Here is an 18786-nt window from a genome sequence, read left to right as displayed (position 1 = left end):
AACCTTTTTTACGGCCAGGTGTTCATGCAATATCGAATGTATGCTGATGGGAGAAATGCATAGGCATGCCTCTATCTGAAGGGATGTTACATGACGGTCTTGCATTATCAGTTCACGTACGGCATCGATGTTTTATGGCACAACGGCTGTTTTTGGACGACCTTCACGGAATTCGTCTTTGAGCGAGCGTCGGCCACGATTGAATTCGTTGTAACAATTTTTCACAGTGCTATAGGATGGTGCTTCATAGCCAAACAAATATTTTAGTTCATCGATGCACTCTTGTCGTGATAATTTACGTCGAAAGTTGTGAAAAATGGTCGCACGAAAATGTTCACGAGTTAATTCCATTTTTTGGCCGAGATGAATTTTTTAATTCCCTGTAAATAAAACAATTCACGATTAAATGACAAAACGTTCTGAGTGATGTTATGCTAAAAAATGACAAACTTTCCAATGGAAATGTCAGATTGCATCTGGCAACACTTAGTGTTGCCTGGCCAGAAATATATATAGCAGCTCTCGTACAAATTCTTAGCTGTAGATGGCTCAGAAATATTACCCTGTAACGACCTTCGTTATAAAAATTGGGGATTCTTGCTAAAGCACCCAACGAATGTTCACCACTTGAAACAGAAACAGTTAAAGTGTAAAATATTCTCCAAGCGGTGCAAATATTTGAAAATCTTCCTAATTTTCGAGCATTGCTGGCATTCATTAAGTTGTATGAAGTAGGACGTGTTTCAAAATTTACATCGTACATGTGTCTGGGGTGAATATCTTCATTGGATTCTAAACGATTTCGTATGGACTCGAATTCTTCTTTACTGCAGTCTTCATCCACTTATTCATGTAAATCTTTTCCTTCTTTTACTTGTGGTTAAATTGTGACGACATGCTCTACATTCTCTACAGCAATTTTGTTTTCCATTGGGCGCGCAGAACCAAGTTTCTTTCATTGATTAATTGAAACCACAGGTCAATTGACAATACTTTTCTAAGAACCAGCAATAATCTGCCATTATCATCCCATCAATATTGATACCACTCTTCCATCACTTTTAGAACCTAGTTCAACCGTTCTCCCTATTTCTTACAAACATACTATACATGAAGGCCATCAAAACTCACCCAAATTTGCTCATATGTATATTTCAAAATTCCACGAACGTCTCCACGAGTTTTTGCTATAAGGTTAAGTTTTTTAACTTCTTTCAAAGTGTTTATTAAGGTTTGGATTTCTTTAGGTAAAAAACAGCCTTTTTCAACTTTTTTTCTCATATAAAAATTAAGTGTTCTGTTAGAAAACATATTAAAACATATTTTAAACTCCGGCATTGCGACACCATTTCCGGTGGTTCATCAGAAAAAATATGCGTCGCGTTGACAGTAAAAATTCTTACAAGATCATCTAGGTGAAAAAATAGGTGTTTTAGTTATAACCTCAACTTAGAATTGAACGAAGGAAAAATAATTAAAATTAGAAAGAAACATGCTTCCTCAAAGTCTTTAAGAATTGTAACTCAAATCTTCTTCTTTACTGGCGTAGACACCGCTTACGCGATTATAGCCGAGTCAACAACAGCGCGCCAGTCGTTTCTTTTCTTCGCTACGTGGCGCCAATTGGATATTCCAAGCGAAGCCAGGTCCTTCTCCACTTGGTCCTTCCAACGGAGTGGAGGTCTTCCTCTTCCTCTGCTTCCGGCGGCGGGTACTGCGTCGAATACTTTCAGAGCTGGAGTGTTTTCATCCATCCGGACAACATGACCTAGCCAGCGTAGCTGCTGTCTTTTAATTCGCTGAACTATGTCAATGTCGTCGTATATCTCGTACAGCTCATCGTTCCATCGAATGCGATATTCGCCGTGGCCAACGCGCAAAGGACCATAAATCTTTCGCAGAACCTTTATCTCGAAAACTCGTAACGTCGACTCATCGGTTGTTGTCATCGTCCAAGCCTCTGCAACATATAGCAGGACGGGAATTATGAGCGACTTATAGAGTTTGGCTTTTGTTCGTCGGGAGAGGACTTTACTTTTCAATTGCCTACCCAGGGCGAAGTAGCACCTGTTGGCAAGAGTAATCCTGCGTTGGATTTCCAAGCTGACATTGTTGGTGGTGTTAATGCTGGTTCCTAAATAGACGAAATTATTTACAACTTCAAAGTTATGACTGTCAACAATGACGTGAGAGCCAAGTAGCGAGTGCGACGACTGTTTGTTTGATGACAGGAGATATTTCGTCTTGCCCTCGTTCACTGCCAGACCTATTTGCGTTGCTTCCTTGTTCAGTCTGGAGAAAGCAGAACTAACGGCGCGGGTGTTGAGACCGAAGATATCAATATGTAACTCAAATACCTGTGTAAAATTTCATGAAGATCGGTTGAGTAGTTCTCGAGGAATCTTGCCAACCGACTTCAATATCACAATAGCGGGAAAAATGCGTTAAAGACGGCGCAATTAGACTGTATCTCCAAAACTATTTCTCGGATTAACTCGGATCAAAATTTAGTGCAATATTCCAGAAGTGTTATAGAATTTAATAAAATATGTACGAACCTCTTCGAGAACACCGGGCCGGTGATACGAATACTCGTTTTAGTAGGAAAAACACACATGAAAAAATAGTGCTTCGTACTTCATGAAATAACTCCATTTCAAGGGGCTCCGAAATCGGGTAAAGTTACAAAAATTTAAGATCTCTTATTGACCGACAGCCAATTGAAGGTGCGAGAGATGACTTATTAGGCATCTCAAAAGACCGCGTTGGTCAAATCTTTATTCAATATTAGTTGCATGAGAAAGCTGTCTGCTCCCCAGTTGCTTTCAATTGGCTGGCAGAACGTCTCCAATTCTATTAACCACTTTCCTTGAAACAAAAACAACAATTGTTCAAAAAACCAAGTATAGAAAAGAAAAGAAGAGCAAACATGAAAAGTAGTGCCATAGCAAAGAGTCAAACCCGAAAAAACTCGCACAGCATAAGCCACATGGTCACTTTCCATTCAAATGCTTACACACCAACAGAAAATCGCGAACAAGGACGAAAATGTATACAAACTTCTTATCGCCGTGTTGACACCCAGCCAAGTCATAGCCAAGGCCATCAAAAAGCGGGAAATTGCTGCGAATGCGTGGAATGCATGCAAAGTGCGCGATATCAGTCGTTTAAGCGCCATTGTTGTGTCGGATTGAAAAGATTACTGCAAGTAGAGCAAGTAAAGCTGAAGTAACACCGCGTGAAAAAGGCGCAATGAAACAAAAAGCTACTCTTCTCGGCTACATAAGCTCAACGGCACAGAGCAAAACAATTGGAAAGCAACGGCAAGTTGCTGATAAGTCGTGTTCCACGAAAGACACATTAAGTCATTGCGTTCACATACACAGAGATGTATCAGTTCTGGCAAGGAAACGTGCAAAATATGCAAAAATTTAAATAATAGAAACTCTTGTAAATTACCAAATCTCGTTAGAAAATAAACACCGAAAAATCCTCAGATTTATTTTTATTTATTTATTTTGTTCGATATACACACACTCATGTACATATGTATATTCAGTCTAATCGTCTAATATGAACCATGGCCTCTTAAAATCCTCAAGTACCGCTCAGTGGTGGTAGCGACGTGCTGATTGCTTCACATGTTTACGTGCACCCTTGCGAACGGAATGCACTATTTGTGGTGTGTCCTTGGCTGCGTAGAGGAACAAGGGAATCTCTTCTACACCCGTTTGGAATTGCGACGCACGCACAAGGGTTGGGCGTGCAAGGTCATCGGCTGCCAAGCGACGCACTGACTGTACGTCCGCTGTCGCAATTTTGGTCTTATCCACGGATAGATTTTCCAACAATTGATCGACATCCTCTTCGGCCACATTCAATGGTTCATCCTCTGGGTTGGGCTCTTCATTAACAACAGCAACTGGTTTATCTTCAGCATCCGCTTCAACATCACCCTCTTGCGCTTGATTGAGAAGACCTTCGATGCTCTCCAAATTGGCGAGACCGTTCAGTTCGAGTTGTTGATGCAATTCGTTGGGTATAGCAATGGCCTGTACGTCAGGATGTCCCGAGATGCCATTTGGTGTGGGAATGAATTGTACGTTGGCTGGAATTTCAGAAGTTGGATACACGGGCACCAATTCGCCTTCATTTTCATCACTTGATCTCAACAAAATCAAAGAGATTGGTACGATTTTCTTGAATTTCAACAACACCAACTTTTTGATGGCCACGGCGCCGGGGAAGACACGTGCCTGTGCGTGCGAAAGTGCGCGCTGTGTATTTGGATGTGGGTGACGGCCGGCAACATTGCTTTCAACGGAAGAGTAATCATCATCCTCATCACCGTTCACTTGCACGTAACGGCTTTGGTGGCGTGGCACATGGCGGGCTGTATGCCGGGAGGAGAAAATTAGATGTTTAGAATATTGAATGGTAGCGAAATTTTAAAAAGCTAGTATGGATTATCATTTTAAAGACATAGTTTTATTAGATTAAAGTTTTTTATATTTATAAAGGCGTTAATTTTTGCTACTGATATAATCAGAGCCGTGGTGGTAGTCTTATTAGTGGTTCGCCCCACCACTCAACGGGCTCTGAACTCGATTTCACTTTCCACGTTTTTCACGCATCAAATTTTTTATTGTATTAATTGTGTGCCTCGTGGCAAGCAACGACAATCCTTCAAGTACATTTTAGTCACTAAAACCCTATCATTAATTGCAATGAATTGCAGCAGCAGTTTGGAACGGCTTGAAACTCAAAAGTCCGTTCGAATATCGTCGTATTCCCAAATACCAAAAACTCTAGTGGAAGTGGATTTTTTTTTATTTTGAAGAATTCACCTACTGCAGTTTTGAGAATAATACTTTGGACAAAATATATTTGATTGTTTTCATGCCAACCAAGCCTTCCAACAAAAAAATATACATTGCTAGAACTTGGTGGTATATAAACAGGGGTTTCAAAACGACACTATATTTTTTACCGCTCTTTTGACATTTCTCTTCAACAAGGTGTGTTATTCTATCATGGGAAGATATACGATCCAACAATTGGTCGAAATTATTAAAATTTACTACCGAAATTCGGAGTCAGTGGCCTAAACGTCCAATTTATGATCGTCATATTCGTCCTGTCATATTAACAATTGTGCGTCTAGTGGTAAAATTTCAATCCACAGGCACAGTGCAAAATGTTTCCGTGCCAGTGAGATAAAGAATGCTAGCGCATCAATTGGGGAAGACCTAAATCAGTCTCTCACACGTCGTTCTCAAGCGTTGGGAATATCTGTGACGTCTTTGTGGCGAATTTTGCGAAAAGATTTTAGCCTACATCCTTTCAAAGTCCAAATTGACGCAAGAACCACCAGAATCGTCGTGTGTTCGTGAATTGGCCTGAGAAACAACTTGAAAATGATCCAGATTTTCATAGAAAATATCTTCAGTGATGAAGCTTATTTCTGGCTGCAGGGTTTCGTCAATAAGCAAAACATGCGTTATAGGTCAGGCAGCAATCCTCATGTACTCCATGAATCACCTTTGCATCCCGAAAAAATTACGGTTTGGTGCGGTTTATGGGCTTCTTCCAATGATGATAAAAACCGGCATCAGACCACTATAGCACAAAATTGTTACACATATATGTAGTTAAAGTCAAAATAAAGGTAACCTTAATTGGACTTGAAGGTTTCTTTAACCGTTCTTTACGTTTTCAGATCCAGTTGGTTTAGTTCATATAAAAAAGTAACTATGAAGGTTGCTTCAGTGCAGCCGAACTTTGTGTTCTTCTTGTTTTGTTTGTCTTAAAGTAACAACAACAATACATATTTCTACTATTTTCACCAAATTTTAGGCCGCCAATTTATTGATGTTTATTCAAATGAAGTACTTTTTATCAAATTTACATTCAGAACATCAAGATAGCTATCAAAACAGTAGGCTCTATTTAGGCTTTCTGCCAATTTCGGATTAAAATTTGCATGATATTAACATTTCGAACCATAATACACAGAAGTAACTGTATTCAATAAAGCTAAATTCCATAAATAGGCGCGTGAATAAGATTACAAATTTAGTAAAACGAACTTTCTCTTAGTATACTCTTCTTCTCCTCTGTATTTACAACTTACCTTGCACAAGGCAGACCACGGCCAACACAAGAACAGCAATGCTCAAAACTGATTTCGGACTCATTTTTCGTTACTAGAATTTTTTAATCACTAATTAAAGACTTAACAAGAAGCGCTGTTTGTTATGTTTCTTCTTTAAAGCGCGACTACTAAATGCTTAGAGACACCAATACCCATAGACTTTTTATATGGACAAATAAGAATCAAAGCGGAAAAAAATAAAATAAATATAAAGCAAAGAGATATTTGTTACTGTCTGGCAAATTGTTCTGAAATCCATTACAGACAGACGAAATGCTCATTTAAAACATTAACTAATATAATATATACTCGTAAATAGCTATAAAGACGCCAGTTATAATGAAGAAAATTAAATAAAATAACAAAATGCAGAAGAAAGCATTTATTTGCCAGCTAAACTGTCTGTCTGTAAATCTGCTATAGGGGCTTCACAGTTCTGCTGAGTCGTTTAGTTCTGCGTACGTATGTATGTGTGTGCCGCTGATAGTTTAATTTGCAAAGCAACAACAGAGCGACGCCACAATCAAGAGCGAAATATTAATAATTAGATTGAAGTGTCCAAGGTGTTGCCTTACACACATACATACATACATACATACATACATACAGACAACTATCTACATATCACACTATCAAATGCGAGAATGGCGAAAGAAATTAGGGAAATGCTAATTTTTATACGCAAAATTTTGCTGATTTATGTGTCGGCGGAAAAATATGCAAAATGTGCGCTTAAAATGACAAAAGCAATGCTGTGAAACAAAACACCTTGTACCGTTCGCAGTAAAGAACGGCACTTGCCAAATCTAGGTGTTGGCTGGCGCTACAGCTTAAGTCGTTGACCAGCTTTAATGAGACAGTTGACCCGCAACAGTACACGTATCTAGCGGAGACGCGTATTTTGTGTTTCAGCTGCGTAAAAGTGACCGTAATCGGGAGATGCCACTTACATATATTTTTGGCCAAGCGCAAATGCCAACAGTGGCTACTACTTCTAGGTAGCTTGGCATTAAAGTTGCAGTTGTGAAAGTCAAGATATTGTCGCCAATAAATAACACAAGAACACATATATACATATGTAACATATAAAATGTATGTAATCATATATAAAAGCGATTATATGCGATAAAAGCGTGCAAACCACAGACGATACGCAATTGGGTCAAGCGTTGACTCAAATACATAAAACCCATGAAATTAACTTTTCACAGGAGAAACGTGGAAAATAACGCTTAATTAAAAATTCTACTATGAGTATAAATTATTGACCCAAAATAAGAGAAATTCGCAATAAAATTAGTTAAGCAATAGAATTTTGTGTGATTTTCATATCTTTTTTGCTGCTGAAGAGAAGCACCGCTTAATTTGCACACATCTGTATCCACCCATAAGCATATGTTCATATAATTAATTACACAAAAAGTCAAACTAAGATTGCTTGATTTTACCGCTATGTTCATGGTAGTAAGCACTATTCAGGCTAGTGATGCGCATAAATCAGCTGTAGGGCTGAACAACTCAACAATTCTTCAATGTCACAAGTTCACATCACCGAGAGATTTGTTCAGCCAGCTAGCTCAGCACGAAGCTGCCCCCAGACCAGCACCTCGTGGGGGCGTAACAGAGCGCCACTTTCACACTTATGCGCCTCGTTGGAGATCGTCACCCTCCGGTGAAGTCAATTATTAAGTCATTAACACATAAAAAAATAGCTATTTTGCCAAAAGTTTTATTTCGGTCGCGCCAAATCTTTAATTCGGCCAAATCTTTAATTAGCACCCATCACAGTTGCATATTATCTGCGTTGAACGGAAAGAGATTTCGTGATTTGCAAAAGCATGCGAATGCTCAATCAGTATTGATAGAAAATTATAAAATAAAAAATAAAAACAAGAGAAAACATTTACTTTAGCGGCATCGAAGCTATAATACCCTTCACACGTTCAAATTTTCCTTACAACAACTTATTTTTAATCGGTTGGTTTGTATGGTAACTATATATTATCGTACTCCGACCAGAAGAACTTTTCCTGAGATTGTACAAAGAAAAAGTTCCCCCTACGATTACTTTAGTTTAATCCTTCAGCTTGTATGGCAGCGATATGCTAGTAACCTAATTTTGGAAAAGATCAAAAAAGTCCACAAAATAAATTTGGATGATCGTAAAGTTAAATAGCAGGCACTCTAAACTGTGCCCAAAAATAAGGTGACATTGTATTTATTTTGAAAATTTTTTATTTATTCTTCCAAATCAATTTCATTTCCTTCAAAGTAATCCCCTCCCGATGCAATGCACTTATGCCAACGGATTCTCCAATCTTCGAAACACTGGTTGTAGTCACTTTCCGGGATGGCCTTCAGTTCCGTCTTCGCTGCGGCTTGAATCTCCTCTATCGTATAAAAACGGTGTCCCCGGAGCGGCCTTTTGAGCTTGGTGAACAGTCAGAAGTCGTACGGCGCCAGATCAGGTGAATACATTGGTTGCGGAACGATATGGGTTGAGTTTTTGGCGAAATGATCACGAATTACGGGGGCAGTATGGGATGGTGCATTATCGTGGTTAAAAACCAAGAATTGTCTTCCACAATTCCGGCCTTTTTAGGCGGATAGCGTTACGCAAACGACGCATAACGTTCAAATAGTATTCCTTGTTGACTGTTTGACTGGTTGGAGGTTGATGGTCGCCCTGGACGCTCTTCGTCTTCGACACGTTCACGGCTGGCTTGAAACTCACTATACCACTTGTAAACATTTTTTTAGACATAGCCTCATCACCAAAGGCTTTCTGCACCATCCTCAACGTATCCGCAGCAGAAAATTGATTCCGTAAACAAAATTTAATGTAAATTCTTTGCTCAACAAATTTCGACATCGCAAAAAACGAAAAACTCACTTTTAGCAGCTCACCCTAATGAATATTTTGACATGAAATTTGACATAAATGTGACTGACAGTACTACCAATCTAAAAAAAAACATAATTCTCCAAATCCTTCGACGCGCACAGTTTAAATTCAAATGTCACTTTATTTTTAGGGCAACTGAACGTGTACTATACATCATATCATTCACGATTATTTGGGTATGAGAAAGCTCTGTGCAAAGAGTTGATGATTCAAAGCGGTGTTTTGAGATATTCAAGCAAAATAAACCGGAGTTTTTGGGTCATAATGTGACAATAGACTCTGTAGTCTAATTGACAGTCATCTGAGTAGACTACACACGGTGAACCCGCTTTAAAGAGTCGAAAATCCAACAGTCGTCTTGATTTTGAGATGCCATGGGATAATTTTTATTGACTACCTTGGAAAAGGAAGGTCCATCAACAGCAACTGCATTGCATTATTGAACTGTTTGAAGCATTTGAGGAACGAGAAAGTGATAAATATTTCACTAAGACATTGCACCATGTATATCGCCCTTGAGTCTGGCCAAAAAGATGTGACTTTTTAATTGACCTGTTATATAGTATACAGACAGAGGGATATGTCTAAAGCCATATATATTATAGGGTCTCCGACGATTCCCTCTGGGTGTTTCCAGCGTTGTGGCAAACTTTATATACGAGGTTTGAAAATTAAGTAGTGAGGCTGATTTTATTGCCGCGCTTGTGGTAAATCTGTGACCTTGAAATTCCCTTTCTCTTTTTCCGGCATCCCTCCCCTCTTCATTGATATACATATGTACCATCGCCTGCTGCGTCAAGTTAAGTAGACGTGTGTTTGTAGTGCTCGTCACGAAAATGGAAAAACGAAATCAAGAGCAAAGCCCAGAATGCGCCAGATTGGACGAAACAGCTTCGGAAACGTACGCTAACTTGTAAGAGAGTATGGTGATAGTGCTCTTAGTCGTGCCCAGGTATTTCGATGCACAAAGAGTTTAAGGAGGGGCGTGAAAGCGTGGAAGATGAGGCGAATGCCAGCGTGTTCGCGCATTAATCTGGGGGAAATTGTGAATCAAGTCTACTATTGCCAAGAACTCGAAATATTGCGAAAACGAGTCAACAGGGTGCGCCCAGACATCGCTCGTAACTTGATACTTCACCACGACAACGCGCCGCGCCACACCGTCCTCAGCTTGTCCCAGTATTTTGCTTCTAAAGGGATCGCCGTGTTGCAACAGGCGCCTTATTCGCCAGACATGTTACCCTGTGATTTTTTTTTGCTTCCTAAAACAAAATCGGTGGTCAAAGGAATCCATTTTGAGTCAATTACGGACATTCAGGCTGCCGTGACGAGGGTACTCGCGAATATCCCAGTCGAAGCTGTTACGAAGAAATGTTACGAACGCGCTGGAATCGCTCTATAGCTGCCCAAGGGTACTAGTTTGAAAGGGATGGCAGAGTTGTAGAATAATTTTCAAATATACGATCTTTATGGAATCAGTCTCATTACTTAATTGCCATACCTCGTATCCTCTTCAGGTTATAAAAATCACAAAGTGCGGTATACCAGTATTAAATGACCGTTTTTTGTAAAAATTAAATACTAATTAACGAAATATTATTCAAAATATTGGCAAATGCCTTTTAAACATTTTGACCACTTTTATGTCAGAAATACAAATAGTTCGTATTTTGAAGCAAATCAATCAGACACCCAATTTTCGATTTCTGCGTAGGAATCGAAGTGTGCGCAATAAATGCGTGACCCATCGATGAAAACGTATAAGTAATCGGAAAGGCCCCAAGTCTGGTGAATACGGCGGATCAGGTAACAGTTCTCAGCCAAGTACTTTGATTGTATTCTGAACCGATTTTCCTTTGTGTGCACGTGCATTGTCGCATAACAAAATTACTTTGTCGTGTCTTCTGGCCCATTCTGGTCGTTTTTCGATCAATACATGGTTCATATAGCTTATTTGTTATCTGTAGCGATTAGTATTAACAGTTCCACCACATTTTAAGAGCTCATCATATACCACACTCTCCTGATCCCACAAAACACGGAACATTGCCCTCTTACCAAATCTTTCTTATTTTGCAGTCGATGTTGATGGTTGTCCCGGATTAACCCACGATTTTCTCCCTGGATTTTCTTTGAATGTGTCTCACACATTGCTCAATATGTTGGGTCAAAAGCCAACTATGGGTCTGGAGTTCACAAATTCGGTACTTTAGGGCTAGATTCGATTCAGTATTTTTGATTCGATTTGAGCAATTTTTGGTGATGATCTAAGCGTGGACGTAATTCGATTTCGCTCTTTTTTGAACTGTGAAATAAGAATGTCAGTAGAATGTTATCCGCTTTTTTGTTTGGTTGAGATCGGTCGAACAGGTCCCGAAATCAGAATATACTTAGAAGCTGGCGGTGTCACTTCCATTGTCCAATTTTGACCTCTACTCATATAAAACCATCTCTGGTGTAAAATTTAATGTATCAAGTGTAATTACTTATTGATTTGTCGAGCTTTCAGTAGTTTTTAATAATTTATCTTATATAGGCAGTTGGCGGATTTCATCCATTTAATAGTGTTGGTAGGGGCGGGCGGTAAGCAAGCAATAGAATTTGTAGTGAGCGAATTTAATTATTGCAGCTTTAGTGGTTTGGGAGATATGTACCTTATACCAAACAGAGAGCGGGCCACATCCACTTTTTTTACTCACATGTACCTCTTGCTACTGTAATCCCCTTGTATAAGTTTTTAGTTGTGACCTTTCATACCCACGCCTAGGAACTATGCCTCTGCGAACTCGTCCTCACTTTATCCAAAAGTAATAATTTATATCTAAATTATTTAACTTGCACGGGCGAACAGAAAGACAGACATTTACTCGGAATTGAACTGGTTTCGTCATTCTGTTCATTTATACATATATATAATACCAAATCTCGATTAATTTTGTGTGATAACAATAACCGTGAGGTGAAAAAAACGATTATAATATGTAGTAGCATGCTGCAAGAGTATACTTTATATATCAAATCGGATGGATTTGCATGTATTGGACCTATAGGAGGATCAGGATTCATCGCATTAACCTTATTCCATTACTAAAGTATACTGAATACGTACGATGATGCGTCTTCGGCGGTTGGTTTTCCTGATTTCATGAAAGACAACTGGCAAACAAATGGTTGAATACCAATCAGAATTTACTGCGCTGTTCCAGTGGTGTGGTTGCGATATCTAGTTTTTCCAAAAAAAGAGCCTATCATTTGCTTGGAAGTGCTTTGTGCGGACAGTGAAATATTAAAAGCAACATACGTAACATGTTTCTGTTCTTCGTTTAACCTATGGTCAACATACTCGGCCTACTGAGCATTCTATTCGTAACGCCATCACCCATCTTGAGACCCGGCATTAATTATTGAATAATATTCGACGGAATAGACCACGGCAGTAAAAGAAAATGTAGCTGCAGGAGCTGAGAGTGTATCCGAAGACCGTAGACCGTCGATTCGGTGCCGTTCGCAGCAACTAGAACTAACGTATGGAACGACTTGGAGCATTTTACGTCGAGATCTGAAATGGAAAGCGTACAAAATACAGTTTGTGCAAGAACTGAAGCTCAACCTTACCAAGCGACATCGCTTCGCTTGAAAAAATTCCTAGAAGATCCGATGTTTTCGAGACAAGATTTGCTATGAAGCCCATTTCTGGCTCAACGGGTACGTAAGCAAGAAAAAATGCCGCCTTTGGGACGAAGAGCAGACTCAAGAGCTGCCATTTCATTTAGAAAAAACAAAGGTTTGGTGTGACTTGTGGGCCGGTGGATTCATCGGTCACATTTCAATGGCGACCGTTATCGCGTCATATTATTCGAATAAGTGATGCCTTAAATTGAAGCTCGTGATCTTGGCGATATTTGGCTTCAATAAGACGTCGCTTTCGATTCAGTCGATTCAGAGAACACTTCGGTGAGCTTATAATTTCGAGTTTTGGGCCGGTCAATTGACCACCAAGGTCATGTGATATCACGCCGTTAGCCGCTTTTTTCTGTGGAGATATGTATCTAAAGTAGAAAGTCTATGCGGACAACAGATTCGATTCGGGCCTGAGAGTAAAAAATTACTCGTATCATACGCCAGTTATCAGTCGCAATGCTCGAACCAGTCGTCGAAAATTGGAATCAACGGATGGACCATCTGAGACGTAGCCGCGGCTTTTTTTTTCGAATGATTATAAAAATTATCCATTATATTTAAAGTTTTTGTGTTTGTATATAGTCAACAGGAGCCTCGAAAATATTTATATTAGCAATGGGTACTATTTTGCAGCTTAGTTGGCTCTTTATGCGATTTAAATTAGTGGCGTTTTGTGGGCGTGGCGATGATCCGCGCTTCCGATTCGACCTAGGAACAAACTGATATTTTAGCATAAAGTCACTGCTTGTAAAATATCTGCACGTCTTTCAATTTTGTAATATCGCATACTTTGTCGCACAGTGTTAAAGCTTACAATCATATACCTGTATGTACATATGCTATTATTCTTCTTGTGAAAGTAAACAATATAACAAGAAATAAATTCAAAGTATTAGATTAACTTTCATTAAACTGTTTATTTGCTTATTTGCAATGCAGATTAAAGAGGGGCCTACTAATCTATAATATACACTTGTACAAATGCAGATATCTAGCACACACACATATATATTTAGCAGTAAAATAAATTCGCCTTTAAGCACTCTCCCTTTCGTTAAAATTCGCAGTGAACACTTTCCAACTGGTTTAGTTTGCAGAGGAAGTCCAAATGAAAGAAAGTTAAGCTCGTGAGGAAGGAGAAATTGTTGCTAGAAGTTAGTGAATAACTAATATATTTGATGGTATGTTAAGTATATAGCTGTGGGAGAACTGCCTGGTTGGGCGGGCAGCAGAACTTTGAATGATGCTTTATTTTTTCGACCATCGGTCATCTCCATGCCAACAAAGTTCGCCAAAGTGTGAAAACTGGCCGCCCACCATCCATCATTTTCGCAGCTAATTTTGGACAATTGTATAATTAATGATATCTAAACCTACTAAAGCAAAGTATATGTGTATGAGCATTTTAATGGCCCAATTAAATAGCGTACTATCCAATTTCTATTTTCCACAAATGATACTCGTATTATGTAAATTAAGAAGCACTTTAGGCAACAAATTTTTGTTTGCTTATTTTAAACACACTTTGGCTACTTATTTGGGAAGTTGAGTGACTCGACTATACCTGAAGTCAATTTCTAACTTCTGTATTTACCACAAAATATTATATGACATATCTTAACCCTCTTATTTGCGGTATGGTTTTCGCGTCGCTTTCGAAAATTTCTTTATCTATGATTTTTGGACATCTCATAAGCTCACATAGACCTGGAGCCGCTTTCCGACAGTTACTATTTCCATTCTTTCCTTGCTTCTAAGGACATTCCCTGATGTAATATGAGGAAAGATTATACCCTTAAATGCCGCTTAGTTGTCGACGTTTATATTGATCTTCCTTTAATTGTTTCTACTGCAATGCCTCTGATGCTTGAAGTGTCACCTGCGATCTAGCTCTGAGTAATTCTTCCGACCAACGCTATTTTCCGGAACCTTTCATATAGAATGTCCCTGCCGGATTTAGGGATCTTCAGTACCCTCCAGTCTTTCGTCGGCGCATGAGAATTGTGTCTTCCGGGAAGCCGTAGCGCGTTCTCAGCATGACTCACTTTCGGAATGGTCGGAACGCTATCTACAGAACGGTTCCCTCCTACAGGCTTTGAATTTTCGCAATCACTTTATTTACCCATAGAGCATAGCCACTACATTTTAGGATTCTGTCCGCATTAAGCCAGTCCGCAACATCGAAAGTTGGCATAGGCCTACGCAGGATTTTATTGCTTTTGAAGTATTTGGTTGCTCCGGTCAAAGAGTGCACCATTATAGTGTTTTTTGAATATCTTTCTGACTGTTTCTGCGGCTTCAATTATCAGGGTTCTTTAAGATCGAGCCTAAAGTGTTGGCTTACAATGTCGATCTTTCTTTTCAGTCGTTTAGTTGGTTCGAATGTGTTTTCTCCAGTATATAGCTGCTTCTTCAATCTCTTTCTCAATCCGATTTGCGAATCTCGAATCCATGAGTGAGGCCTCGGAGCTGAACGCTCAAAATTGTCTATATTTAGAAACTTTGAATATTCCTTTAAAGAAATAATAGTTACTTCATTAGTGAATCCGCATATGGGCTTACTAAATAACTCAGATAAAGGTAGATTTTGTCTTCTGATTTTGCTGGTTCATCCGTTTCTTATTTTTTCGAAACCATTATTGCGTCATTACTATTCTAAATTGCGTTTTACACCAGTCTTCAAGAATCTGATTATAAATGTCCACTAAAGGGTTAAGGTTACTTTATCTTAAATAACTAACAGACTCACACACACATCAAGCACAGAATACTCTTAGTAACGTTACAATGTGGGACAAAGCGAGGTACCCACTAGCAAATTCTCCGCTATGTAACATAATTAAGGTAAGACGTTGTAAACAAGTCGGCGAACTCGGAAACACACCGAAAGCTGCGAATCAACGCCAACAGCGAAATTGCGCTGACAGTGCGCGCAACAACAACACTGTTGAGCGTCACATAAAAAGCTCATGTTGATGCGAGCGTTCGACCAGTTGGTGAAAAGTTGCGATTGTCAAAAGAAGTGTTAGGCGATATTGCGAAGTCGAGACTTGGCTTTCAAGTGTTAACGTTGAAAATAAGACTAATCGAATACCTGTTTTATTTACGAAAAAAGTGAAACAGTTTGACTTTATTGAAAGTGTTTATTTTGTGGTGATCCACCAGCTTCGAGGATTGGCCTGATAGAGCCTTTAACTCAGTAAACATGTATGCCAAGTACACGATATTCGCCTTAATGGCTTCGGCGCTTGTTATGAGCGTCATGACAGCCGAAATGAAAATGGAAGCTCGTATGGAAGATTCCACAGAGTCACCTGTTGCTGATCTTGCGGTTATTGGTGAGTAGTTTATGTTGTTCAATTAGAAATTACGGATATCAAAAGGGGAATATTTATTCACAGACACTGAACTCAAAACATCAACTGAACGTCCACCAGCTGCCTTGAAAAGTGAACAGCCACAAAATGTCCAGCCTCATACCGTCGCAGACTTTATAATTCATCCTTTGATCGCTTTCAAACCTCGTGCTCCAGAAGAAGACGTGGCTGGTAAGCAAGCCGATGGCGCTTCGTCAACGACACCTTCACCCTGGACACTGTTCGGCTTCAATGCTGGTCAAGGCTTGGGTTCACAGGTCTCGTCTTCAGTATCGAATCTGGCTGGGTCCGTTAGTGGTTGGTTAACCGATCGTATACAATTACCAGGTTTGGTAGATTCACCTGTACGTGAGTCCACCACGACCAGCACGACTACTTCAACCACCACAACACAACGTCCCGATGTGGTGGTCCGTGTACAGCATAGAGGTTCGACGCGTCGACCACTTATAGCAATCACGAATGACAATCGCCCGCAACGTTTTCATAACAACAACAACGTGAACTTCGAATCGGATGAAGAGGATGATGACGATTTCGATGATGTTGAATTCGAGCAAATTAACAAAAAGAAGAACAAACGTAGGAACAACAAAAATCAACAAACCAAACGGAAACCAATTCGTGACCAAGAAGATCTCGATGATTTGGAAGAAGAAGACCTTCGTCCAGTGCGTCGTCCACAACAAAAGCGACCCCAACAGAAGCGTCGTCGCCGTCCAGTCATAATTGATGATTTCTCCGATGAAGAAGAGGATGATGACGATGAAGCATCAGCTGAACATGACGATGATGAAGAACTGGAAGATGATGCAAATGTAGAGGTTGATGAAGAAGATGACAATGTGCAACAATCAAGCGTACGCCGTACGCAAAACAACAACAAACGCCGTCTTCAACAACAACAACGACGTCGCCTAAATGTTGGCAACCAACGCTTCGTTGTGCGTCGCGTACCAAAACCTATTGATAGCGAAGAGGTTGAAGAAGATGATGTTGACCAGAAATTCTACTTTCGCAGCCAGAACGGACGTCCCTCAACCAAACGTTCTCAAAGTGAAGCAAATTTTTTTCAACGCGGCCAGGAAAATATAATAAACCAGCTACGTCAGCTGACCGGCGGTCGTACACCCGCGGAGGTTGGCGCCTTAGTACGTAAGTCCACAAAGCAGTCGGGCAATAAGCAAAATCGACGCCAAGCGACCACCCTCTTTGTTAATCGCAATGGACAAACTGTCTACTTGGCGCCCGAACTTTTGAATGCTGACGATATCCAATTGATCAACCCTCAAGTGCAACAACTTAAACAAGGTACTACGAAATTCCCACAACCACCTTTGAGTGTGCCAGTTAAACGAAAAAATGCACCCACCCAATACATAACCATCCCTTGGTCACAATTGGGCATCGCACCACCCGATCAATTGCACTCGGTAACCGAAGATATTCAAACCCAACCACTTATTCTCAACATACCAGCCAGCGCACTCCAAACAATGCAGAACCAAAGCTTGAAACGTAAGAAGCAACCAGTCATCACCGCCGAAGCTGTGCCTCTTCTAGCTGAAGCTTCCATAATGGATGTTTTCAAACCACCAAAAATACCACATGATCGTCACACTACCGACTCGGCAACTCAAACCACTGCTGGCAGACCCGTCATCATTGCGTCTCAAATAAAGCCAAGCGCTGACAACACTGCCACACATACCATCCTACCACAACGCATACGCCCTGGCACTATCGTAGAGAAGGCTCCCAGCAGCGCTGACAGTGCACAAGAAGCATCCGACGAAGAAGATGCACCAGAATCTGGGCGCAATGTGGAAAGTGACTACATGCCAGGTCTGGCACATCACGTGAAACCCGCTTTTGCCGAAGCGCGTTATGTCTACGGCTCAAACGCTTCACCTTACCTGGAATTATTGAAGCAACATGGTCGCTACGCGTTCCGCAGAGCCGGACGTGAACTCGAGTTAGCTGAAGCTAGCGAATCGAACTCCAACAGCCAAGTGCAGCCCGCAAACGGTGAACAATTGATACCAGTGCAAATTATTAGCGAACCAGAGGTGACTGCACAACCGCAACAGCTAGATACGGCGGCGCTGCCACTTGTGGAGGCACAACCGCAGTCGAAATCGGAAGGCGTACAAGCTGAACCGGTCGTTGAAGTGCAACAGCAATCGGTAGGTGATGCTTTGCCCGCGAATGTGCCAGTATTGGAGAATAAGGGTAACGAACCAGTGGAGGCTGCGTAAGGGGTTGGGCGGTCGAAAGACTAATTTAGCTAGGGCATTAAATAATTATAAGTTAATTGATAGTTTATAATTTATTGCGACAATAAAACCGATAAAATATTTATTTAATAAAATACAGTGCAAACATTAAGCAGTTTTTTTCTTTGGTGAAACTGAGAAATATATACATACATGTACAGTATATATAATCGTGTCTTTTTTGTTAATCCTTTGAAATCCACTTTTCGAAGGTAGGTTTAAAAATTCACGAGAGTCGTCGACATTATACCAAGTCTTTATGGAATTAGTCAATTTTCTCGGAATTGAAACTTTCTCTTCACTAAATTCACCTCCACGCAAATATCCATAATATTAAAGATGAAATGATTTTTCCAGTTCGCGTGATTTACGATTTCTAAAACATGACTATTT

General features: G+C 40.1%; 2 protein-coding genes across 2 annotated transcripts; one reads left to right on the top strand and one right to left on the bottom strand.

The window, feature by feature from the left end:
- Positions 1 to 3490: 3490 nt before the first annotated feature.
- LOC105233915 (uncharacterized) lies at positions 3491 to 6271 on the bottom strand. Its single transcript, XM_011216090.3, has 2 exons — positions 6134 to 6271; positions 3491 to 4393 (listed from the first exon to the last, which is right to left on the bottom strand). Exons 1-2 carry the CDS (start codon positions 6195 to 6197, stop codon positions 3609 to 3611), a joined length of 849 nt encoding a protein of 282 aa, XP_011214392.2. The 5' UTR covers positions 6198 to 6271; the 3' UTR covers positions 3491 to 3608.
- A 9229-nt stretch (positions 6272 to 15500) lies between these two features.
- On the top strand, positions 15501 to 18490 carry LOC105233916 (probable serine/threonine-protein kinase kinX). Its single transcript, XM_011216091.3, has 2 exons — positions 15501 to 16078; positions 16142 to 18490. The coding sequence occupies exons 1-2, from the start codon at positions 15946 to 15948 to the stop codon at positions 18373 to 18375; spliced, it is 2367 nt and encodes a 788-aa protein (XP_011214393.2). The 5' UTR covers positions 15501 to 15945; the 3' UTR covers positions 18376 to 18490.
- The last annotated feature ends 296 nt before the right edge of the window (positions 18491 to 18786 follow it).

This window comes from Bactrocera dorsalis, chromosome 4, assembly GCF_023373825.1.
Source record: "Bactrocera dorsalis isolate Fly_Bdor chromosome 4, ASM2337382v1, whole genome shotgun sequence".
NCBI classification, from domain to species: domain Eukaryota; kingdom Metazoa; phylum Arthropoda; class Insecta; order Diptera; family Tephritidae; genus Bactrocera; species Bactrocera dorsalis.
The sequence above is the reverse complement of the archived record's forward strand: the minus strand, read 5'-3'. Positions and strand labels throughout refer to the sequence as shown.